Below are 24,629 nucleotides of genomic sequence, written 5' to 3' on the forward strand. Positions count from 1 at the left end.
AAAAACTTCTATGGAGATGACCATGGGTACAAATGAGGGCCAGATCAAGAAGAATGAACCAGGAGCCTGTTGTCACAGAGGAGGTGGTGGCCCATGGTGGTGCTTGGTAGCAACTGGTGGCCGAGATAGAGACAGTGGTGCTGGAACTGGTCGGAGGCAAGGGCAGGCTTGGGGCTTCCAGGGAGGAGGTCCAGCAGAGCTGCCATTGCAACACAAGACTTTCCAGCACATCCATAGATTGGAGTATTGGCGTGCAAGCCACCCTCAGACACCTCAGTGAGGACAGATGAGAAACCTGAGACTCGGGGAAGTTATGAAACTCGTTTGGAGTCCCACAGCTTGTAAAGGGCTCAGCCAAGATCCAGAGCCAGCTTGTGAAAATTGAAATGAACAAGCCATAACAAAGTTTAAGGAGAAAGAAAGATGATTATGTTCTGGAGGGCCAGTGGTCCACATTAGTGGCAGACAGATGGACGGGTTAGTCCTGGAAGATGTAGCTTCCTGGGATCCCTGGGTGGCTCAGTGGTTTGGCGCCTGCCTTCGGCCCATGGCGTGATCCTGGAGTCCCACATCGGGCTCCCCACATGGATCCTGCTTCTTCCTCTGCTTGTGTCTCTGCCTCTCTCTCTCTCTCTCTCTCTCTCTCTCATGGATAAATAAATAAAATCTTAAAAAAAAAAAAAAAAGAAGTTCTTCAAAGGCTTCTTTGGAAAAACTGGAAAGCAAGCAGTTAAGGTAGTCCTGTGGGTGTCCAGCAGGTGGATGAAAGAACTAAGGACCTCATAGTTGAGCAAACAATAGAAAAAGCTTCTTCCTGGGCCTCGGTGAGGAACTTTGATAGAGCCTCTCTGGCAGAAACGGTTGGGCGCTGGGTGCGGGGTCTGTCCCGGCCCCCTGGCCATCATGGACACGGGTGATGGGCTGAGCCGTGTGGAAGGCTGTGATTCTGTGGCCTGTTCAGAAGTGAAACAGAAGCAGGAGATGCAACATGGAAACAATGAAGTGACTGCTACTTTTGATGCCAGTTACGAGAGAAGGGCCTTTCCGTATCACAACAGCCATGGAGCAAGAGAGGAGATCGTAAAAAACAAATTCCAAGATGGCAAGAAAGTGCCAGAGGCAGGAGGGGAGCAAAGAACATCAGCTCCCTGGGTTCACAGATCACTGTGCCTTTAGCACGCCCTCTGAGGATCCCCTCTTGTCTGCCTCAAGGACCAAATCAGTACAGTGGTAGCATCGCAGTCTCCTGCCTTTCAAGCTAATGGCACTGATTTGGCCTTCCTAGTGCCTCCTGCTGAGCCAGACCCCACTGCTCTCGCACCCCTAGCAATGCTTGTGCGTGAGACTCACCCTTAGGCCCATGCCCCCTATGCCGCTAACAAGGGAACTGCAGTCACACATTTGAGGACGGAGTGAGGTCAGTCTTCTGGTGCTGCATCCCCAGGTCTCTCCCAGGCTGGTCACAGATGCACTCCCTCTGAGGCTGACCATTGGTTAGAAGAGGGACCCGAGGACATCCAGGCTTAGCAGCCCCAGCCCTCACCTGTCCTGACACAGCCAGTTCTGCAGCTTCCTCCACCCACTGCCACGACCCTGCCAGCACAGCCATTCCCAGAGAATGCATCCCTCACCTTTCAGCCCATGCTAGTGGGTGTGGGCGCACCCCTGCCGCCAGCCTTTGTCCCTGCCTGTCCTGTCCTGTCCTGTGGCCAATCGGATGCCCTACCCAGCCCCAAATGGGCCTGGGGTGGGTATCACCCCCTTCCAGATGTAGCCAACATGTTGGGCTCTGTTTGACACCCCTCTCAGCCTCCCAGCTTGGTCAGGCAAAAGACAGTCCCTCAGTATGAGACAAGCAGAGATACTGCTAGTCCCTTCCTTAAGCCACCTGCTCAGCACCTCAACGGTTCTGTAGCTTTCAGTGGTATAGACAGACGGTGGTGGGTTGGCCTCAGGAGATAGTTTCCTGCAGGCACCTGCCTGGTAGATCCTTTCAAAGCCCCGGGGCTGCATTAGAAAACCAAGTCCAAGCAGCGTATCCAACCTCTCCACCAACCCTTTCTCCAGTAACTTACAGAAGGAAGACATTTGAAATTGAACTTTAGGCAGTGTCTATGGCTTGTGTATTTCATCTGTACTTAGGCAAGGGCAGGGGCAGAGGTCAAAGGAGCAAAGGGAACTTTGTGTTTCCAATCAGTATACTTTTCACTAGTCTCAAGGGTACCAAGGAGCATGTCCAGGCAGAGTTCTGTGGAAGGTGATTTCGAGAAAAATAGGGGGAAAAAACATTCCTAGGGAAGAATTGTCTTGCAGTTGGGCTGAAGTCAAGGAAACGTTGCACTCTGTTCTCCTGTGACTCCCTTAGCCCCATACAAACCCCTGAAAACAACGAGGCAGAAGTATCTGAACAGGAATTTGTATTCAAAGCGAATTTACTGGAATATAAAACAGTATGGGAAGCAAACCGATCTCCCTTTGTTTTTCAAGCCATTCACCTGCTACTTCTCAGTACTGGTCTGTCTTAGAGATCAAGAACATGGTGGTCTGAGCCTACTTCTCATCCCCAGCCCAAGCACAGAAGTAGGCTCTCCTGTCAGAATTCCCAGCAGAGCCCATTCACTGCTGTCCAGCAGAGCTATATTTTAGGGGTAAAGTTGAGCTTCCACTTTGAGTAAAAATAAATATTATAAGTATTTACCAAAAAAAAGCCAAAGTCTTTATTTTTTATTTATTTTTTTTATTTTTATTTTTTAATTTATTTTTGATAGTCACAGAGAGAGAGAGGGGCAGAGACATAGGCAGTGGGAGAAGCAGGCTCCATGCACCGGGAGCCCGATGTGGGATTCGATCCCAGGTCTCCAGGATCGCGCTCTGGGCCAAAGGCAGGCGCCAAACCGCTGCGCCACCCAGGGATCCCCAAAGTCTTTATTTTTATACATTAAGAATATTTTAAATAGTTCCCAATATTAAAAAGTTGTAGAGGACTAAGTAATCTTACCAAAGGTAAAAGGGTGGGACACCCGGGTGGCTCAGTGGTTGAGTATCTGCCTTTGGCTCAGGTCATGATCCCGGGATCCTGGGATCGAGTCCCAAATCAGGCTCCTTGCAAGGAGCCTGCTTCTCCCTCTATGTCTCTGTCTCTGTCTCTCATGAATAAATAAAATCTTACCCAAAAAAGGGTTAGCCATAAGGAATTATACATGATTGATTTATCAGTGATGCCTATTGAAGTGGAAAGAAGAAAGGTTGGGACTTGCAGATGGGATCCCTAGCTTATTTGGTATCCTTCATTTTAAGTAGCACATTGCAGCAACAATCATGCATATGACCAACAGAGTCACTACGTTGCAGTTTTAAAGAAAATCAGGGGTGCCTAGGTGGCACAGTTCGTTGGTTGGTTGAGTTCCAACCCTTGGTTTCTGCTAGGGTTAGGATCTCAGGGTGGTGGGATCAAGTGCTGAGTCAGGGTCCATGCTCATTGTGGAGTTTGCTTGAGATTCTCTCTCCCTCTCTCTCTGCCCCTTCTGCTCATGCTCTAAAATAAATCTTAAAAAAAAAAAAAATCCAAGAGCAGTATTGTCCTGGTTTTAAAACCTGTGATGAAATTTTAATATCGTTATTTTAATGGAACCAATTTAAATACACTGTGTAGCAAATGTGTAGTTTCTTTTATATACTGCTATGGTTTCCTTCTCTTAGTCCTCTACTTCGTTTTAAGTAAGGTGACAATGACATAATGATATCCATCGACTGGAGCGCAGGATACTGTTAGTTTCTTTCTCTTTTTTTTTTTTTTTCCTTTTTTTTTTTTTGGATACTGTTAGTTTCTCATGTGAATCTTGGTTGGTTTTTTTTTGCCAGTTAGGTTTTGTCCCAAGTTTTGTGAGGATTGAGATTCTAGTTTTACTAGCTGTGTATGCCTCGGTATCCCACTTGAGAGCAGAACATCCCCTTGCCAGTTGCAGCCACTGGACCTCTGGTAATGAGAGACCCCATCTCGTTTTTACTTTTGAACGTTGGTCTTACAAATATAAGTGATATATGTTTGTACAGATGAGAATTTATAATCTGCTGTAACAAAAAAAAATGTTTGTGGTAGAAAAGGGTATGAACCAGCATTAATTTTTTTATCATTTTGTGGGGGGTAACAAAATGTTATAAATCTTAAACTGTGAACATCTACAATTATCATTAGGATATGATTGTGAAAATACATCAGGGAAGCCCTAGCAAAATGTTAGCTTCATCTTTTTTTGTTTTAAAGATTTTATTTATTTGTTCATGAAAGACACAGAGAGGCAAAGACACAGGCAGAGGGAGAAGCAGGCTCTCCGCAGGAAGCCCAATGCGGGACTCAGTCCCAGGACCCGGGGATCACGCCCTGAGCCAAAGGTAGACGCTCAACCACTGAGCCACCCAGGTGCCCCATTAGCTTCATTTTTTCAAGGTTAGTGAATATATGGAAACCGCAGGACTCTCATCCTTCAGTTCTGGACAAGAATTTATATGGAAAGGTGGTTCCCAATTATTCTTTTGGCTCATAGTTGGGGGAAAAATGGTTACTATGTAGATAAGTTATTTTGATTTTCCCAAGGGCCATCATTTGAAGACACAACAGACTTCTAAATTTCACCATACAGCATAGCTTTACTTCTGACAAGTATTGACCTTTGCTGATTAGACACATAACTGTGTTAGCGGCACATCGGAGCTCTGAAAATGGCACTCAACGTGGATTCAGCGAACAAGGCAAACTACCAACAGTACCCTCTTCGTGTTTTCAAATATGGTGCAACACATTGGGGCCTGGGTCTGAGGTCCCGGAGGTTCCCAGCACACCCCGTACGGTGACACGGGGGGGGGACACGGGGGCCTGGGCCTGAGGTCCCGGAGGTTCCCAGCACACCCCGCACGGTGACACGGGGGGACACGGGGGCCTGGGCCTGAGGTCCCGGAGGGCCCCAGCACACCCCGCACGGTGACACGGGCGGACAAAGTCTTGGGGCAGGTGCCTTGTCGCTCTCCGCCGTCCCGGCGGCCGCGCTGGCCCCACGGCGCAGGTGACCTTCGTCGGCCCCGAGGCCCGCCCTCACGCCGCGCACGTGGCCGGGGGGGGCGGGGGCGGAGGCGCGCGGCCCCGGGGAAGCACCCTCCGCAGCAGGACGGAGCTCACAGAGCGGGCACGGGCGGTCACTCGTTCGCTCGTTTGCGTCAGGCCCCGCGGTGAGGCGAACCGGGACGTTCCCGCCGACCTTCCCAGGCGGACTGTGCGGTCCCTCCCTGACTCCGCCCCCGCCCCCGCCCCCGCCGCCTGGGCGCGGCCTCGGTGCCGGACCTACCCGACCGCCTAAGCAGGACCCGGAAGAGCGTGTCCATCCGGGTGCTCTCTGCGAGCGCCAGGGGGCGTGGCCTCGGGACGCCCGTGCGGGGAGGGGCGAGGAGCCAGCTCAGGCGCTGGGACCGCCTGACGGAGGGGGCGGTGGGAGCCTGGGCGGTCCCGTGCCACGCTCGGTGGAAGCTTCAAGCGGCGCGGGAGGGGAGTCTCTCTTCTCCAACTCCCCCTTTGAAGCGGGCAGATCCACTCAGAAGCTTCCCTTCCCAGCCTCCCCTTGCCGACGCTCCCTCGCACCCCCTTCCCCCGCCCTTGCCTCCTCTGTGCTTGACAGCCACGAGACACCTTGGGCGTCCCGCCTCTCGCCCCCCCCCGGCTCGGCGCAGGTGGTCGCGCCCGCGCGCTGCGCAGCCGCAGAGCGTCTCGGGCGTTTCCGCTGAGGGGCGTGTGACGCAGCGGCCGTCGCTGCCATTTTAAGTTGTTTGTTCTCGCTTCCCTCCTCCAACGCGACTCTGCCCCGGACCGGGAGGCGCCCGACGCCGCCGCCGTGTCGGCAGCCAGCGGTTGGGGGCAACGAGGCTGTACCAGCGCGGACGCTCACCCTCCGCTGCGGCTTCTCCCCCTCCGGGTCTCCTCGACCTTCCTTGCCGAGAGCCGGAGCCCGGCCGTGGGGGGAAGAGAGACTCGAGAGCAGATGCCTGGACTGAAATAACTTTACTCCGGGGGGTTTGCCTCGCTGCCAGACCCCGTAGCGCAGGGCTCCCCTCCCCTCCTCCCCCGCCCCTCCGCCGCCGGTGCCTGCCCTGCCCGCCTTCTCCTCGCTCCTCCTGCTCTCTCTGTCTCTCTCGCCGCCGCCTCCCTCGCGTCCTTCCGTCCGCCGCCGCCCGGGGCGCCGAGCCAGACTATGGGGCCCAGGTGGGGGCTGAGCGGCGGCAGCAGCGCGGGCGGCCCGGCCACAGTGCGCGCCGCAGCGGGGATGGAGGGGCTCAGTTGGCTGGTGCTGTTCTCTTGACATGGCTCCCGCCCGTGCCGCGAGCAGCGCTCCCGCCGCCGCCGCCTCCTCTGCCGCCGCCACCGCTCCGCCCGCAGGCTGCGGCTAGAGGGCCCGAACCCCGCCCGAGAGTCGGTCCGTGAGTCCCGGCGTCCGCGGGGACCGGGAGGGGCCTTCCCGCCGCCTCAGAGCCACCCCGCCCCTCGGGGAAGCCGACTGATGACCCCACCTTAAAACTATCCGATTCGGGAAACATGGTCTGTTCCACGTGAGAGCGAGCTCAGCCAGAGTCCGGGAACTTCAGGCTTTTGGGTTTTGGTTTTGGGTTGTTTTCCGTGTGTGTGTGTGTCTGTGCGTGCGTGTGTTTATTTTTGAAGGGGGGGGGTGGGCTGGGCGTACTTTAAAAAAAGTAATATTAACAAAACTATTTTTTTTTTTTTTCTTCTCACTGATCCTTCCCATTTACCCTCTCCCGCCGCCTCTATCCGGGCGGGAGTTGTTTCCACGATGAAATGAGTGAGAACCTGAGTGATCCTGTGTCTCCCGTGGTGCGAGTGAGTCGCTGCCGCTGAAGGCAGAGGGCGGGGGCGGGGCCTGGGGGGTGGAAGGCAGGTGGTCCCCGGGCTCTCGCGGCCTGGGCTCCGGGATCCGGGAGGAGGACCCGCCGGCTCGGCCCCAGCGATGCGCGCAGGAAGATAAGGCGCCCCCCGCGCGGTCGCGAACGGGGCCGGATTCCTAGGGAAGGCTCCCCCGGGGGAATGTAGGACTCGCTGCAGGGCTGGGGGTGTTGGGATCCCGGGCGTTCGCCGGGTCTAACCACAGAGCCCGGAGAGCTACCGTATCGTATCAGAGCCCCCACCCCGTCCTCTCTGCCATCATGATTTTCCATGGCAGCAGCACTAGCAGCCGCCTGAGGGTGAAAATGTGGGTGATGGGGAGGCTGGTCGTGACTCCGCTGTTTTTTCTCACGGCTCCTTTGGGCAACAGCTGTCCGCCCCCAGTATACACTGTAGTTGATTGCAGGGAAACCCTGTACCTCTCCCCTTCTGTCTCTACCGATTTTGCACTTTTCTCTTTGCTCACCACCAAGTGTAATCAATAACAAGCACTGACGATACATAGCAATAGTGAAATCTGAAATAACTTAAGAGTTAATTAGGTACTACAGCCATGGATCTGGCTGGGTAAAATCCAATTGGATATTTCAGTTTCATTCACCTACCCTGTTTTCGTGTTTTTTGGGGGGGTTGGGGTTTTTTTTTTTTTTTTTTTTTATCTTCTTCTTCTTCTTCTTTTTCCCTTTTTCTTTGTAATTCTTTTTATTTGGGTATTTGGAAAGCAGGGATCATCACACTTCCCACCCCCCCCTCCTTCCTTTTCATAATCCCTTCTCTAAAGAGGGGGCAAAAATCCGGATGGATTTTAAGGATTGGACTGGTGTCAGCTGTGTTTTATTGCACACCTAAATCCTGATAATAGGCTATTCATTTCCCCCAAAAGCCTTTACTTTGGCATTTAAGCCAAATGTGTTTTCTAAAAAGTTAGTTCCAAGTATTTTCTCCTCTTTCTTTCCTTTCTCCCCTTCCTTTTTCCCATAACCCCAGACGTTATTGTCCAAACATGACTGGACACCAGCTTTTGTTTCTTGACCCTGTAATATGACAGTCTGCTAATATTGCCAGAAGGTGCAGTTTTTGGGCTATGGTCGTGATTTTAGCTATTCAATCCTATTAGCAGGAAAAAAAATGACTTGTTTCTGTTGTACTTGAGTCTTAAGAAAAAGTGCCCATAGTTTAGTGACAATTTCCAAAGGCTTTAGTACCACCTGTATTTCAAAATGGGGGACCCAAACTCCCGGAAGAAACAAGCTCTGAACAGACTACGTGCTCAGCTTAGAAAGAAAAAAGAATCTCTAGCTGACCAGTTTGACTTCAAGATGTATATTGCCTTTGTATTCAAGGAGAAGGTAATTTGAAATTCTTCATGTGACTTAGCACAAGTGATTTTTGTAAGTGTCTGTTAATTTGTTAGCCGTAAATAATTGCGTATTAGGTTAAAGAGTGGTTGACACCGGTGTATGTGTGTGCCTTAACTTAAATCCTCCTGGGTGGTTCCCTGCACTTGTGGCTGCAGGATGATGACCAATGGAAGGCTTGAGTGCTCCTTGGTTTGGAGATGCTCTGAAGCTCCGTAAGGTCCTTTTGTAGTTAGCCGGGGGTGAGCAACACTAAAACTGATTTGTATTTCACAATAAAGTGCACTTATGTGGAGTTACATAGAGAACATGATAGCTGAATTTAAAGATGGTCTTAAGTGGGGTATTTGAGAGTGGTGAATCAGAATTGAAATCTTTATATGCTAAAAGTAGTTTGTTCAATTTCACACCAAAGGTACCTTTTCTCATGGTACATTTGATGAAATACAGCACACTTTAATTTTTAGGAACAGAAAATGGCTAATTTGTGTTTAGAAGTGCAATTCGTTAAAATTCAAAGGACCTGAAAAGGAAATTTAAATTCGGAGGGGGCCGGTGAACATATTCGGAAGCAACGCCGCAGTTATAAATAGCAAATAGTTGCAAGTAGTCAAGGAGAACAGGATCAAAGCCGTATTTTTTGTGCAACTTAAAATGGACAGTTTCTTCAATGATCTCTGGCATGAGATAAGGGTATGAATGTAAGGAAATACTACTTTGATTTTTGCACATAGGGGGTGAGCTAATTTCAGATTAGAAATCTATTCTTCATGTGGCACGTGCTTAGTGTTTGGAAGTTTCCCGGGCATGGGCATTTTCCCAACTCGTAACTCTTAAAGGTTATTAGTACAGGCATACCTCGGTTTTATTCACTCTATTGTGCCTCGTGGATATTTTGTTTTTTCTAAATTGAAGGTTTGTGGCAACCCTGGGTTGAGTAAGTCCATCAGTGTCATTTTCCAGCAGTATTTGCTCACTTCATGTCTCTGGGTCACTTTTTGGTAATTCTTGATGTTTTAGCACATCAATTCTTGATGTTTTCTTGTTTTTTTTTTTATTAATCTATTTGTTACAGTGACTTATCAGTTATTACAACTTGCTGAAATCATATGGTGGTTAACATTTTTTAGCATTATTTTTCAGTTAAGATATGTACCTTGTTTTTTTGGACCTATTGCTTATGCACTTAATGGGCTAACATGTAGTGTAAACATAATTTTTATATGCACTGGGAAACCAAAAAATTAATTCAACTCACTTTACTGTGATACTTGTTTCATTGCTGTGGTCAGGAGCTCAACCCGTGATATCTCCAAGGTATGCCTGTATTTAAGAATGCTCTTGGCTGCTTGAGTGTAGCTTTGTAAAGTGGTTTTGAAGTGATTATCCCAAGTTTGGGTAGTACTAAGGATTTACTTCTCCATTTTGTCTTCTTTAATACGCTGACCGCAGAAGTGTTAAGATCAGATTTCAATTGGAGATACTATAATGAAGTTCACTAGAAATCTAAGACCTAGGTGGTGAAATTAGTTCTTTAATATATCAGATGCCTCAAGTTGTGTCATCTAGTTCTTTAACACCATAAAATCCCATTTTTACTCTGAATGGATAGTACCCAGGCAATCGTCCTGAGTAGTTCATGGATTTTACAACCTAAATTGATGAGCACTTGGTCACAACTAAATTTGAAACTCAATTTGATAGACTTTTTTTTCTTGTTTCATATATTGACAGCTGTTATGTAATATCTAAAAGGAGTAATGGAACTTGACCCTTTTAAGGAGTTAAACTGAATTTGTACAACTGTTTTTAAACTGCTGAGATTTAATTTTAGCTGTATGTAGAATCAGTTAAATAAAACTACATCAAGAGTAAATCACTTTTTATGTTTTTAAATGTTAAGTATGTCTAGTGTTTGTTTCTCTTAGTGTTTAAGATATACTGTGTAAGTTACATGTTATAGATACTGTAATACTATGAAGCCATGCAGTAAAACATTCTGATGATAGCCTGTTTTTGTGTGCTTGGGGAAAAAACAGAACGATCCACCTATTTGAAAATATGCACAGAAATTACCTGAGTTGATAATTTTGCTGAGTTAGAATAAAGGTACATGACATTGTAATATGAACTGGGTGTTAAAAGACTGCACTACGGGCGAGTTAATACATCTTCTCCCCCCCGTTTTTTTTAGAAGAAAAAGTCAGCACTTTTTGAAGTGTCTGAGGTTATACCAGTTATGACAAATAATTATGAAGAAAATATCCTGAAAGGTGTGCGAGACTCCAGCTATTCCTTGGAAAGTTCCATAGAGCTTTTACAGAAGGATGTGGTACAGCTCCATGCTCCTCGATACCAGTCTATGAGAAGGGTAAGTTCTGTTTTTCACTCTTGATTTGGTAAGTTTTTGTGATTTAAACTTGCGTTTTCCCTCTAAGTATGGGTAGTTACTGTGGTCACAAGTCTTAAAAAGTTGACTTCAGGGTGCCTGGGTGGCTTAGTCAGTTAAACAGTTGGGTTCAGCTCAGGTCTAAATTCTTTAAAAAAAAAAAAAAAAGAAAGAAAAGAAAAAGTTCAGATAAAAAATGGATATTTTTATGTGTGGTATTCTGATAATGGTGTATATTATTGCTGGGAATATTTAACTGTTCATTGTATTTTTCATTTTGGGGAGAGAACTAACAACATGTTCCTTATAAGAAATTTAAAGTAGAAGGAATTACTGCTCCCCAACCTCTAACTTTTGGAAGTTAACACAAACATATTTGAACCAAGAGATCCCCACAATTACTGGGATTGGGGAAGGCTAGAGATAACCATGTACTGGTCCAAAAGAGGTTTATTGGCCTTTGAAAATTAATTGACTGGGCTGTGATAATAAGGAACAGGAATGGAGAAAATAGTTTTCTGTAAGTTTATAATAGCACTTAAGCTGTAATAAGAACATGTTTATTAATATTAGCTTCAAGACACCTTTGCTTAAATATTAACGAGATTCTGGTTTTAAAAAATGGAAATAAAAATACAAGGACTTAACAAGAAAAATCAGCTTCAGTTGAAGTTTTCACCATGTGCTGATTAATTTAGGTCGTGGTGTGAGGAACATTGGACTGGGTGACTGTAGGTGGACCCTATAAGATAAAAATTAGAATTAGGCCATGAGCTATTCAGATTGTAGACTGTCCTATTATTATTACCTCTTGATGTATAAAATGATACATAGTAGATCTTTTGTACTTATGAAATGTTTCTATAATCACACCTGTAATCTGTGGCATTGCTTGTTACAGCTTTGTTTCTTTGAAAGTAATTTTTTTTTTTTTTAATTCTTTTATAGGATGTAATTGGCTGTACTCAGGAGATGGATTTCATTCTTTGGCCTCGGAATGATATTGAAAAAATTGTCTGTCTCCTGTTTTCTAGGTGGAAGGAATCTGATGAGCCTTTTAGGCCTGTTCAGGTATTTTTTTCTAAGTGTGGTGTGCACTCAGTAAAAACTCCTGGAATAGGGCCTAAGTTAAGAAAATTTTTTGGAATATGCATTGTTCTAATCAGTTTTACTTCATGAGTTGCTCCCCTCTGTTTGAATATTGTGATGGGAGAGGAGAAAGGACTTGGGTGACAGATCTCTTGAGAATGAGGTGGTCCTAACTACCCTAATGTGTCTTTAAAATTATGGCCGGGAAAAATAAAACAAAATTACGGCCAAAGAAAATCTATCAGGTAGATATTTGTTGATTTGTAGAGGGGCCTAAGAATGAACTTTAGATCTGCACCCCACACACTCCTGAAATAGTATACTTAGTTACCCGGTTTTCAGAGGAGTGTAATCTAAGAAATGGGTTAAGAAACCCTTTAAAAAAAAAATAAATAAAAACTTTTTCAAGGGGCACCTCAGTGACTCAGTTAAACGTCTGCCTTCACCTCAGGTAGTGATCCCAGGGTCCTGGGATTGAGTCCCACATCAGGCTCTCTGCTCAGCGGGGAGCCTGCTTCTCCCTCTGCCACTCGCCCAACTCATGCTCACTCGCTCGCTCTCTCAAACAAAACCTTAAAGAAAGCAACCCCTTTTCAAAAGTAGAGTTGTGTATAAAACTATACAGGAGAGTCACCTGGGGTGGTTCAGTGGTTGAGCATCTGCTTTTGGCTCAGATCATGATCCTGGGATCAAGTCCCACATCGGGCTCCCTGCAGGGAACCTGCTCCTCCCTCTGCCTGTGTCTCTGCCTGTCTCTCTTGAATAAATAAAATCTTTAAAATAAACACACACACACACACACACACACATATATAGGAAAAGTAAATCTGGTAGTGATTCTTAAGTAGTCTTCCTTGACGTTGTGCTAACTTTGACTTGTCACTGATGTACTAGAAAATTTCCAGTTTTTAGGAGCATTTACCCAAATATCAGTGATCATAATTTTATTTATAGTATTTTTATACGCACAGGAGAAAGTACAATATTATCCGCCACAATGTTATGGTTAGTTCTAAGTCAAGTATAGCTATGACTTGTTTTCTTTATTGTACATATATACATATATTTTATAACTTGACATTGACTGTACTTTACAATTAGAAACCTAAATAATGACATTTAAAAACTCATTTTAAGCATCCTAAATATTAGAATGCCTATTTTAGGCTAATTGGTTAGAAACATGAAAATTACTATTGAAAAAAACGTTGCATTCATCTATTACTATGAAGCATCTTTGTGGTGCTTTTGTGTATGATAGACAAGTTGGTGTACTGCCCCTTTTCCATGGTAATGTTCCTGCACATCAGCTCAAATAAATTATTGTTCCTTTTTCTAAGATTCCACTTGACAGAAAAAAGTTTTAAGGATAACATATGGCCTAAATATAGGTAAAAGTATCATATGTCTTCCTTTAGTGGACGATATCTGACTCATGTGAACTTGTTGGGAGAATATGAGTTGGATATAAAAAGGAGGAGGACAGGGATGCCTGAGTGGCTCAGTGGTTGGTTGAGCGTCTGCCTTCACCTAGAGCGTGATCCTGGAGTCCTGGGATCAAGTCCCCCATCAGGCTCCCTGCATGGAGCCTGCCTCTCCCTCTGCCTATGTTTCTGCCTTCTGTCTCTGTGTGTCTCATGAATAAATAAATAAAATCTTAAAAGTAGGAAGACAGGAATGTTAAGGCATGTTTATGGTTATCAGAGCAGGTCTTGCATCTCAACTGTAATTGCTCTCCAGGAGCACTGGTAGGAGAGAGAGAGATATATATATTTGTATTGTACACAAATATATATATAGTACATATAGTGTACATGTATATTTATATTATGCATAAATATATATTTATTTTTCATATACTTGCTATTGGAAAAATTTGGTCTGTTTCTCATATTTTTTTAAATTTCTTTTTTTTTTTAATTTTTTATATTTATTTTTTATTTATTTTTTATTTTTTTAAATTTCTAATATTTGGGCAGCCCCGGTGGTGCAGCGGTTTGGCGCTGCCTGCAGCCTGGGGTGTGATCCTGGAGACCAGGGATCGAGTCCCACATCCGGCTCCCTGCATGGAGCCTGCTTCTCCTTCTCCCTCTGCCTGTGTCTCTGCCTCTCTCTCTCTCTCTCTCTCTGTGTCTGAATAAATAAATAAAATCTTTAAAAATAAAATAAAATAATTTCTAATACTTTGTCTTTTCCTCTGACATCTTATTTGGAATAATTGTGTTGAAATAGTCTTGTCTGACATCTGCTTTTTTAAATCATGGCTATTTATTGAGTGTTGACTGCTAGGCTATCTCCTGAATACCTTGTGTACATTTACTCTCATCTTTCTAAGAATTATGCAGGTAGGAAGCTCCTTTTGCAAATGAAGAAATTGAGGCAATTAGTAGGTAAACAGCCCAAGGTCATGCAGTTAAGTGGCAGTCAAGACATAAATCCTGTAAAGCTTATGCCCGTAGTTTGCTGCTCTGTACTACGGGAAGTGCCCTATATTGTGAAAACCTTAAATTATGGACTGAATATAAGCACTATGTAGGATAGAGGTAATGCCGTGTAATTTTAGAGTTCAGCAAGAGGAAACCAGTTCGATGTAAAGATGAATTTACTTTCCCGGTAATTTAAAATAAATGAGGGGATCCCTGGGTGGCTCAGCAGTTTTGCGCCTGCCTTTGGCCCAGGGCGCGATCCTGGAGTCCCGGGATCGAGTCCCGCGTCGGGCTCCCAGCATGGAGCCTGCTTCTCCCTCTGCCTGTGTCTCTGCCCCCCCCCCGCCCCCTCTCTCTATGTCTATGTCTATGTCTATCATAAATAAATCTAAAAAAAATAAAATAAAATAAAATAAATGAGTATCCTGAATGAGAAGCTTTAAATATAAAATAGTTCTTAAGATAAATGAGAAAAGGAAAGGTAAACTTTAACTTGAAAAGTTTTTGTTTTTTTTTTTTAATTCCTTAAGGCATTTGGAAATCTGAATAGTAATGAGATTTAGTTGGAACCAGAGTACAGGTTGTTTTTCAATAGAGTTTCTGCTATATTCATAGTACTATGAAGTGCTGGGAGGTGCTGTTAAAGTATCTTTTTCCTCTTTGTCCCTAAATTCTCTTGCTGCAGGTTAGTTCTTCATCACACTACTCAAATATTTTGTTATTTTTGGACATTACTTTCATGCCACTTACTAGTTTTCTTTTTGGTGTGGACTGTTCCTTCCTAAATCAATTCCTTCCCACCTTTGGTGTGGACTGTTCTACCCAAATTCAATAGAGAGACAGCACATGAGCAGAAGCAGAGGCAGAGAGTGAGGGACAAGCAGACTCCCTGATGAGCATGGAGCAGAGCCCAATCCTGGGGCTGGATCCCAGGACCTTGAGATCAGGACCTGAGCCGGAAGCAGACACTTCACCCACAGGGCCAGCCAGATAGGCTCCCTGCACAGTATTTGATTTTGATACATTAGTGTTTATGTTGGTCTTTTCTGGGAATGGCATTTCCCAGACTACCTTTTTCTTAGTAAAGAAAGAGGACAGGGAAAAATCACTGTCCTCTTTCAAGACCCAATCCAGAATCACCTGCTACTACTGCCCACAATACCCACGGGCTAGTTATCTCTCCCTTCTTCACATGGCACTTTGAAGATAAGAATCCATTTTAGAGTTATACAGATAACCACATTCTTATTCTAAGAAAGCTATGAAGCAAGTTAGGTTTTATATCTGCATGTGCTTGTCTTTCTGAGCAGTATAAGAGCCCCTTAGGTGGAATAACTACTCATATTTTTCAGTATCTAATAACATGCATTTCATATACTAAGAGTTCAGTAAACATTTGAATTTGTGCAGAGATAGGGTAGAATATCGTATTTACACAATCCTTTGTAGGGTAGCTTAGCTTATGTTAGCTTAGGTTATGGCTTATAAGAAAAGTTGGGTGCTAAAATTCTAGATGTCGGGATCCCTGGGTGGCGTAGCGGTTTGGTGCCTGCCTTTGGCCCAGGGCGCGATCCTGGAGACCCGGGATCGAATCCCACATCAGGCTCCCGGTGCATGGAGCCTGCTTCTCCTTCTGCCTGTGTCTCTGCCTCTCTCTCTCTCTCTGTGACTATCATAAATAAATTTTAAAAACTAAAAAAAAATTAAAAAAAAAATAAAACTCTAGATGTCAAGAACTAATGATTTTTTCCATGTTGGTGTTTCCTATAGTCTTTGACATAACAGAAGAATAAAAACTGCCTGAATCAAATGGACTAACAATTTTTTTTAATAATTGAACATTATCTAAATATAAGATTCTTTAAGGTTTCTGTTTCTTTCTTTTTTTTTTTTTTTTAAAGAAAGATTTTATTTATTCATGAGAGAGAGAGAGGCAGAGACACGGGGAGGGAGAAGCAGGCTCCATGCGGGGGGCCCGACGTGGGACTCTATCCTGGGTCTCCAGGATCATGCCCCTGACTGAAGGCAGACACTCAACCACTGAGCCACCTAGGCGTCCCAAGGTTTCTGTTTCTTGAATTCTCCACTAGCTTAGTCATTTCACCCAGCATTTGGTCTCCACAGACGTTCTGTGAGAGGTTAGAGTAGATCTTCCTCATGTTCTTCATAACTTAAAATTTTTTTATTTTTAATTTTTTTAAGATATTTTTATTTATTCATTCATTCATGATAGACGTAGAGAGGGAGGCAGAGACACACAGGCAGAGGGAGAAGCAGGCTCCATGTCAGGAGCCCGACTCGGGACTCGATCCCGGGACTCCAGGATCACGCCCTGGGCCAAAGGCAGGCGCTAAACCGCTGAGCCACCCAGGGATCCCCCTTAAAACTTTTTTAATCTGGAAAAAAATCCACATGACATTTCCAAAAATTGCGAGGATTTTTTTTTTTTTTTAAGAGTTTATTCATGAGAGGCAGAGACATAGGCAGAGGGGGAAGCAGGCTCCCTGCAAGGAGCCCAATGTGGGACTTGATCCCAGGACCCTGGGATAACGACCTGAGCCAAGGCAAATGCTCAACCATTGAGGTACCAAGGTGTCCCTCAGGGGTTTCATATATCCTCAAGCTCATCTGTGTGAGGACTGGAACTATATTTCCGGTGTGGGCTTTACATTGCATGTAATCCTCTTCACTGTCCTAATGGGCTAGAACCCATTTGTTTTATAGGCGAGGAAGCTGAAGTTTAGTAAAGTAGGGAAGATATGTACAAGGTCACATAAGTAGTGAGATGTGCAGCTGAGATTGGAATATATTTCTTTATAAAAGCCATCCATAGTGTGTGTTCTTTGTAATAGAAAGGAGTACATGTCATTGGGCTCAATTAAAGTACTAACTTGGGAGTCTTGAGTCAGATTTGAAAATCTCATTTTAGGGGCATCTGCGTGACTCAGTTGGTTAAAGACCCAATGCCTAATTTCAGCTCCTATCATGATCTCAATTGTGAGATTGAACTCTGCACTCAGGGCGTAGGGCGTCGTCTTGCGATTCTCTCCTCTCCTTCACCCTACCCCATGCACAGTGTGTGTGCACCCCCCCCCCCCAAAAAAAAATGTTTTATAAAATTTGGCATAAAATCATTGAGAACTAGGATCTAGTCACTGGTGCAGTTTTTCTTGAAGGTCAAACTCTGTAGTGGAGTACTATCCACTAGAACTTTTCTGTGATGGAGTATAACTCAATAGACCGTCCAGAATAACATTGGATTATTGAGCATTTGAAATGTGGCTAGCTTGATTGATTGATTTTTAAGATTTTATTTATTTATTCATGATAGACATAGAGAGGCAGGCAAAGGGAGAAGCAGGCTCCATGCTGGGAGCCCAACATGGGACTCAATCCCAGGACTCCAGGATCACGCCTTGGGCCAGAGGCAGGCACTGAACCACTGAGCCACCCAGGGATCCCCCTGGCTAACTTTAAAAACTGAATTTTAGGGCACCCCGGGTGGCTCAGCGGTTTAGCACCACCTTCAGCCCAGGCCTGATCCTGGAGACCCGGGATTGAGTCCCATGTCAGGCTCCCTGCATGGAGCCTGTTTCTCCCTCTGCCTGTGTCTCTACCCCCGCCCCCCATAAAGAATGAATGAATGAATGAATGAATCTTTAAAAAAAATAATTGAATTTTTAAACTGCATTTAATGAATTAAAATTAAGACTGCCTTATTGGACTGCCATATTGGACACCCTATATGCATACGGGTGCAGTAGATGTTTCAGGTAGGTAACGTCTTTGTAGTTACATGTAAACTTATTTCTTAATTAGGCCAAATTTGAGTTTCATCACGGTGACTATGAAAAACAGTTTCTGCATGTACTGAGCCGCAAGGACAAGACTGGAATTGTTGTCAACAATCCTAACCAGTCAGTGTTTCTCTTCATTGACAGACAGCACTTGCAGGTAAGCTTTGTTTAACTACTTAATAGCTTATTTAAAAAGCTTATTCAGGGATCCCTGGGTGGCGCAGCGGTTTGGCGCCTGCCTTTGGCCCAGGGCGCGATCCTGGAGACCTGGGATCAAATCCCACATTGGGCTCCCAGTGCATGGAGCCTGCTTCTCCCTCTGCCTATGTCTCTGCCTCTCTCTCTTTCTCTCTCTGTGACTATCATAAATAAATAAAAATTAAAAAAGAAAAGAAAAAGAAAAAGCTTATTCATTAGCATACTGCTTTCTATATATCTTAATTAATTGTTTTGCCACTTCAACACTGCATTATTTTTGAAGTTACTTAAAAATCAAACAGATACCACCTTAGAACAGTGGTTCCCAAACTTTGCTGCATATTAGAACTACAGGGAGCTTTTAAAAGTCATGATTCCAGTCTGCAGTAGAATTTAAGAAATGCTGCTGTAGAGCTTTTCTTTGTAAAATATGGTCAACAGATGATAACAGATTCTTAAATATGTAGAATCGCAGGCTCTACTCCAGTCCTACTCAGATAATCTTATGTTTTGAACAAAATCCTTAGGTGAGTAGTAACACATTTTATTTGGAGAAGCTTTGGCCCTAGACCTTTTAAATAAAAATCTAAAGGGATGAAGTATTTAAAAGATCCACGTGTGGGGTTTTTTTTTTTGTTTTTAAGATTTTATTTATTTATGAGAGACACCGAGAGAGAGAGGCAGAGACATAGGCAGAGAGAGAAGCAGGCTCCACCACTCAGGGAGCCTGATGTGGGACTCGATCCTGGGACTCCAGGATCATGCCCTGGGCTGAAGGCAGGTGCTAAGCCACTGAGCCACCCAGGCATCCCATAAAAGATGCACATGTGTTTAAAACAAGCACTTCCAATTTAAGCAATCCTGGTATTCCAGATTATTTATTCTCTAGAACATTATTTTCATCAACCTAAACCTGAATGTCCTCCCTTAAAATTTGTAAGATACCTTGTTATTAATCTTTAAAAATAGCATCATTTTAATTACCATTCATGCAACAAATCAGTGCCTACTTACTATGTGCCAGGCGCTGTGCAGCAGTGAACAAGACAAAAATTCTGTCTGTATGGTTTCCTACTCCACTGTGGGGGAGGCAATAGAGCAGTACTGTATGCCGTTGGACAGTGATGAGCGCTCAAAGGAAGTGGGTGTAGGATGCGTAAACTTTTGGGTGTGAACTTTGATGGTGCCACCAGAGGAGGCGTCTCTGAGAAGGAGATTTAAGTAAAGACTTTTAGAAGAGTATTTGTGATACTAATTTTGCATAGTAAACAATGGGTTTATTTTTAGAGTCTGTGAGGTAGTAAAAAATACAAAGGTGAATCCTGCTGCTGCCTTGAAGGAGCTGAAGACCACTTGGCAAGATTACATACTGATTTTGTATCTTGTAAGAAAGTCTTAAGTACCTATAGTATTATAGGTACAAATAAGAGCTGTGAGAATTAACAGAAGAAAGTTAATTTCAGTGGAGGGATTTCATTAAACAAAAACCATGACTTGGTTGGGTTTGGGGCACTTTTTTTTCCCATTTCTCCTTTACCTTAGCTCTCTTATGGTAGATATTTTTAATTTTTAAATACTTGTGTACTTTGAGTAATTTATTGAGATAATATGTAATAGCAGGCTATTGACTTGTATTATGGAATCTACAACAGAGACTTTTAGTCCTAGAAGATTTAATAATGACAATGTACTAATGTAGAGACTTCATTTTCCTGCAAATATATAGATCAATAATATATAGAAATGACTGGTGACTTGAAGGAGTTACTTTGCTAAATAAGTAGTAAATTATCTCCTGTTTTAGATCAAGGTTGGATGTTTTCTGTGCTTTATGAAGCAAATAGCCTGAATCCTTTTAATGAGAAGAAAATTGTTAAGCTCATAAACTAAATTTGGGTGACCAGCAGTCTGTCTGGAATGCCTGGTTTTCTCACTGAAAGTCCCAAATCCTAGAAACCCCAGCCCCCTGGGCAAAGGGGGATGGCTGGTGTCACCCTCGTTATAGATGCATTTGGTCCTTCATGCCCCTCGGTCCCCCTTCTTTCAGGTTCTGTTCTTGATCTTCCTATAAACCACAGATGTTGCCATATTTGCACCATAATATAGAAGAATGAAGGACCTGGTAGGAGAGTGGCAGCATAGCATATTACTAGTATGAGCTCATTTAACCCTCACGACAGTCTTGTGGAAGTGTAAGTCTCATTACTCCCACTTTGTAGGTGAGGAAATCAAAAAACTAAGGAACTTGATTAGGATCATCTAGCAGAGATCTTGTGTCCTTTATCATAACATAAGGTATATGAAAAGAACTAGACCAAATGATGATTTTGGATGGGCAAGTGGTAGTGAGGCACAGGCCTCGAATCTGGATTCTCATCCACGTGCAGCCACCTACTAGCTGTGAAATCTCAGACCAGTTACTCCTGTGAGCATGTTCTTTGTTGAATAAATGATATTCATAAGGTGGTTGTAACATTGAAAATGGAAAAAAATGAAAAAATACTGTGCATAATGTGTAAGTTCATTTACATGTATAGACTGCTTTTGCCCTTTTTTTAAAGAAGTGCTGTAGTGACAACTTGGAAGGTGGGCCTGGGGGGTAGCTTTCATTTTCCATTTACTAGTGATTTGTGAAGGCAGCTAGCACGTCTGCTATGGCAGATGTTGTAGTAGTAGTAATGGTAATACTTTCGTTTTCTTCCAGTCCTTTACCCCAGGTAATGCTTTAGGTCTTTTCTTTTTTTTATCTATTTCTTTTCTCTAACTTCTGTTCTGACCACCTTTGTTGTCTTTTCTATGTATAATTATGACTTCACGCCTCTATTTAGATCTATCTCTGTGAAGTGCCTTTAACTTTATTTCCCGTTGGCAAGTTGTCCATGGTGGACTTTCCAGACATTTAATTTTCTTTTAATGAATTCTCTAAACATTTATTTAGTTTATAATCATGTTTATTCTTTCTATATTTTATATGGCAAAGTTTTGTCTTCCTGACTAAATTGAGGTCCCTATGGGTTCAGACCATAATTAATTCCCTTGCTCTATATGCATTATTATTGTGTCCATGATTGCTTGATTCGGTGATGGGGGAGATTAACTTCATGTGACAAACTGTTGTTAAAGTCTTACTAAGATTATTAAAATTATTCCCCTTCCAGACTCCAAAAAACAAAGCTACAATCTTCAAGTTATGCAGCATCTGCCTCTACCTGCCACAGGAACAGCTTACCCACTGGGCAGTTGGCACCATAGAGGATCACCTCCATCCCTACATGCCAGAATAGAGTGCTGACCAGCAAAATGGACAAGATCACAGAGTGCAGCAGCAGTTTTTTGTTTTCTTGTTTTCTTATACTTTATTCTTTCAGAATTTAAAGCAAATGGACTCATGCACAGAACACTATGCATTTTGAAACTTGTTCATCCTGGATTTTTTTTTTTTCCTTTTTGGTTATTTGTGTCTCAGAACTTAAAAAAAAAATTAGGTGTGTCTTCTGCACGGACTATGTGAAAGAAGATGCTTTGCATATTTGCTGCACTGCATCAGCATCTTACTAAAAATGTGAAATGAAAGGACTATTGTACACTGAAATGCTTAAATGTATCTGAAAGCACAAGGTGATACTCATTTTTGATGGTCTTTCCATTTGTGCTGGTTTTTGCCTCTTGACATCTGTCATCAGTATTTAGAGGGTGAGAAGTGAATGTAAAAGATATAAATAACATTTAAAAAAAAAACTTAATAGCTTTGCTGTAATCACCGTTGTTCCAGAGCACTGTCAGATTCATTCTAATGACCAGAAGTGGTTGTTCAAAAAAAAAAAAAAAAAAAAAAAAAGATACACAACCACTGGAAAGAATTCTTAAATGAAAGGAAAAAAAAAGCATCTCATTGTAGGCATTCTTGCCTCATGTTTTACTGGGCCATGTTTGTTTCCTGGTACTCATAAATGTATTTTATTTCCAGATCTCTTTCCCTAAGTTGCTGTTAGGAGAGTATTCTGCTGAATGTGGATACAGTTTATACACATTAAAACAGACCTGGAGTCTGAGGTAGCTAAAGCAGCTATAAAACTGAGAAATTCATAGCTGCAGAAACCATGATAGATGAAGGATTTTTCTTTTTGGTTTTAAAGAGATTTTTATTACAAAGAAAACCCAGTGAAATTGTGCAGAAAATACTGGTTTCTACCCTATCCTAAAGGAAAACTTGAGGGTTTTTTGGAGTAGAAAAAAGTTACTAAAGTTGGGATCTTTAAATTGTTTAAAAACCATTCACTGTCAAAGCTCTAAAAGCAGAACTCACTTGTGCAATGAACATAAGGAAAGACTACTGTATAGTTTTTTGGGTTTTTGTTTTTGTTTTTTTTTTTTCTTTTTAATGAAGAAAAGCTTTGCTTAAGGGTTGCATACTTTTATGGAGTAAATCTGAATGATCCTACTCCTTTGGAGTAAAACTTAGTGCTTACTGGTTTCCAATTGTATTTAGCTTCTGGTTGGAATTTGAAAAAATGAAAACCTAAATAAAATAGGTGAAAGTTCCCTGACTATTCAGGTGAATACACAAAACTTGAAGTGGTAACTTCTTTTTTCCAAGTTACTGGGTAGGTGTTAACTGATGACCCTGGGGGTTATTTTACAGGTTATATTTTAGTCTAGTTACACAGCAAACTTAGGACAAAATATGGTAGATGGGTTTGTAATTCAAGGAATAGGAATCAAAAAGACATTTTGTCAGCTTTAGCAGTTATCAGGTTGGTCTTGTTCCTTGCTTCATGGAAAAGAAAAATAGATTTTTTAAAGCAGGCTCCACATGCAACATGGGGCTCTTAACTCACAACCCCGAGGTCAAGAGTCGCATGTTTGACTGAGCCAGCCAGGTGTCCCAGAAAAATAATACATTTTCAAAATATTTTATTTATTCATGAGACAGGCAGAGGCATAGGTGGAGGGAGAAGCAGGCTCCGTACAGGGACCCTGGAGTCACGCTCTAAGCCAAAGGCAGACACTCAACTACTGAGCCACGAGGCATTCCCCCAGAAAAAAAAATTTTTTTTTTTATCCCACCCCCCCACCAAATAATGTTCTTAATTTCAAAATGCTTTCACAGATTTTCTCAGTTGAAAATTAGAATCTTTTGGGCAGCCTGGGTGGCTCAGCGGTTTAGCATTGCCTTCAGCCCAGGGTGATCCTGAAGACCCGGGATCCAGCCCCACGTCGAGCTCCCTTCATGGAGCCTTCTTCTCCCCCTGCCTGTGTCTCTGCCTCTCTCTCTGTGTGTGTCTCTCATGAATAAATAAAATCTTCTAAAAAAATTAGAATCTCTTTGAACAAATGGTTTTGAATGTCTCATGAGTGGGTCCTATTCAAAGCTCGGGACTGCCAACAGTCCTGAGTGCAAAGAGCAAGTTTTTATTTTAGAATAAATTTAGAAAAGTTTTAACAAAGTTCTATATAACCTTTACCCACGTCTTAGCCACATTTTTTCCCACTGTTTTTCTACGTGTATATATATATATACTTTAAAGATTTTATTTATTCATGAGAGAGAGGCAGAGACACAGGCAGAAGGAGAAGCAGGCTCCATGCAGGGAGCCCGACATGGGACTTGATCCTGGGACTCCAGGATCATGTCCTGGGCCGAAGGCAGGCATTAAACCGCCAGGGATCCCCTGTACGTCTCTTTTGAATCATTTGTTTGGTACATACATCATGCATACATCTTTACTCCTTGGCCCCTAGTACTTGCCCCCTAGTCCCAAGCACAGGGCTATTCTGGCATAACCACAGTAAAGTTACCGAATCCAGGAAATGTAATGTTGATATACCTTAATCTGTCATTGATATTCCAGTTTTGTTCATCATCCTAAATACCGTTTTTATTTTTATTTTTTTAAGATTTATTTATTCATGACAGACACAGAAGCAGGCTCCTTGCAGGGAGCCTGATGTGGGACTTGATCCCGGATCCCGGGATCACGACCTGAGCCAAAGGCAGATGCTCAACCACTGAATCACCCAGGCGTCCCAATACCCTGTTTTTAATTTAAAACCCACCCCAACAACGGTCCACTACAGGACTGTTGGCATTAGCTGTCAAATCTCTAGTCTCTAATCTGGCCTTTGTTTTGGACCCTGACATTTTTTTGAAGAGTAGGCTAATTTTTTAAAATAGTATTCCTCATTTTGCATCTGAATGATGCTTCTTCGTGGTTAAACTTGGGATTATGCACTCTGGCCAGCACCCAATTCATGTAACCTCACTCCCTTCTCCAGTTAATATCCAGAAATGCACTGTCAATTTGCTCTTGGTATGAATTTTGACTGGTCGAGGTGGTGTCTTGTTTCTGAATTGTATAGTGACTATTTTTCCCTTGTAACTAAGAAGCAATCCGGGAAACAACATGGAAATGCTCTGTTCTTTATTGGGAC

General features: G+C 43.3%; 1 protein-coding gene and 1 pseudogene across 2 annotated transcripts; both read left to right on the forward strand.

Moving 5' to 3' along the window:
* The first annotated feature begins 695 nt into the window (after nt 1-695).
* On the forward strand, nt 696-2,693 carry LOC140626172 (protein numb homolog pseudogene; annotated as a pseudogene).
* A 3,103-nt stretch (nt 2,694-5,796) lies between these two features.
* Nucleotides 5,797-22,766, forward strand: C37H6orf62 (chromosome 37 C6orf62 homolog). Of its 2 annotated transcripts, none has more exons than XM_072813863.1 (5): nt 5,797-6,877; nt 10,493-10,669; nt 11,636-11,758; nt 18,022-18,156; nt 21,356-22,766. In XM_072813863.1, exons 1-5 carry the CDS (start codon nt 6,836-6,838, stop codon nt 21,479-21,481), a joined length of 603 nt encoding a protein of 200 aa, XP_072669964.1. In that variant the 5' UTR covers nt 5,797-6,835; the 3' UTR covers nt 21,482-22,766. The 2 variants fall into 2 exon arrangements, with proteins under 2 accessions (XP_072669964.1, XP_072669963.1); XM_072813862.1 differs by having other exon boundaries at nt 5,799-8,289.
* Nucleotides 22,767-24,629: the final 1,863 nt, after the last annotated feature.

This window comes from Canis lupus, chromosome 37 (genome assembly GCF_048164855.1).
Source record: "Canis lupus baileyi chromosome 37, mCanLup2.hap1, whole genome shotgun sequence".
NCBI classification, from domain to species: Eukaryota; Metazoa; Chordata; class Mammalia; order Carnivora; family Canidae; genus Canis; species Canis lupus.

Excerpts from the sequence above, each read along its gene's own strand:
- C37H6orf62 (XM_072813862.1), top strand. The coding sequence starts at position 8,161 with ATGGGGGACCCAAACTCCCGGAAGAAACAAGCTCTGAACAGACTACGT. Across the intron at positions 8,290-10,492 it reads CCTTTGTATTCAAGGAGAAG|AAGAAAAAGTCAGCACTTTT; the intron begins GTAATTTGAAAT and ends CGTTTTTTTTAG. Across the intron at positions 18,157-21,355 it reads TTGACAGACAGCACTTGCAG|ACTCCAAAAAACAAAGCTAC; the intron begins GTAAGCTTTGTT and ends TTCCCCTTCCAG.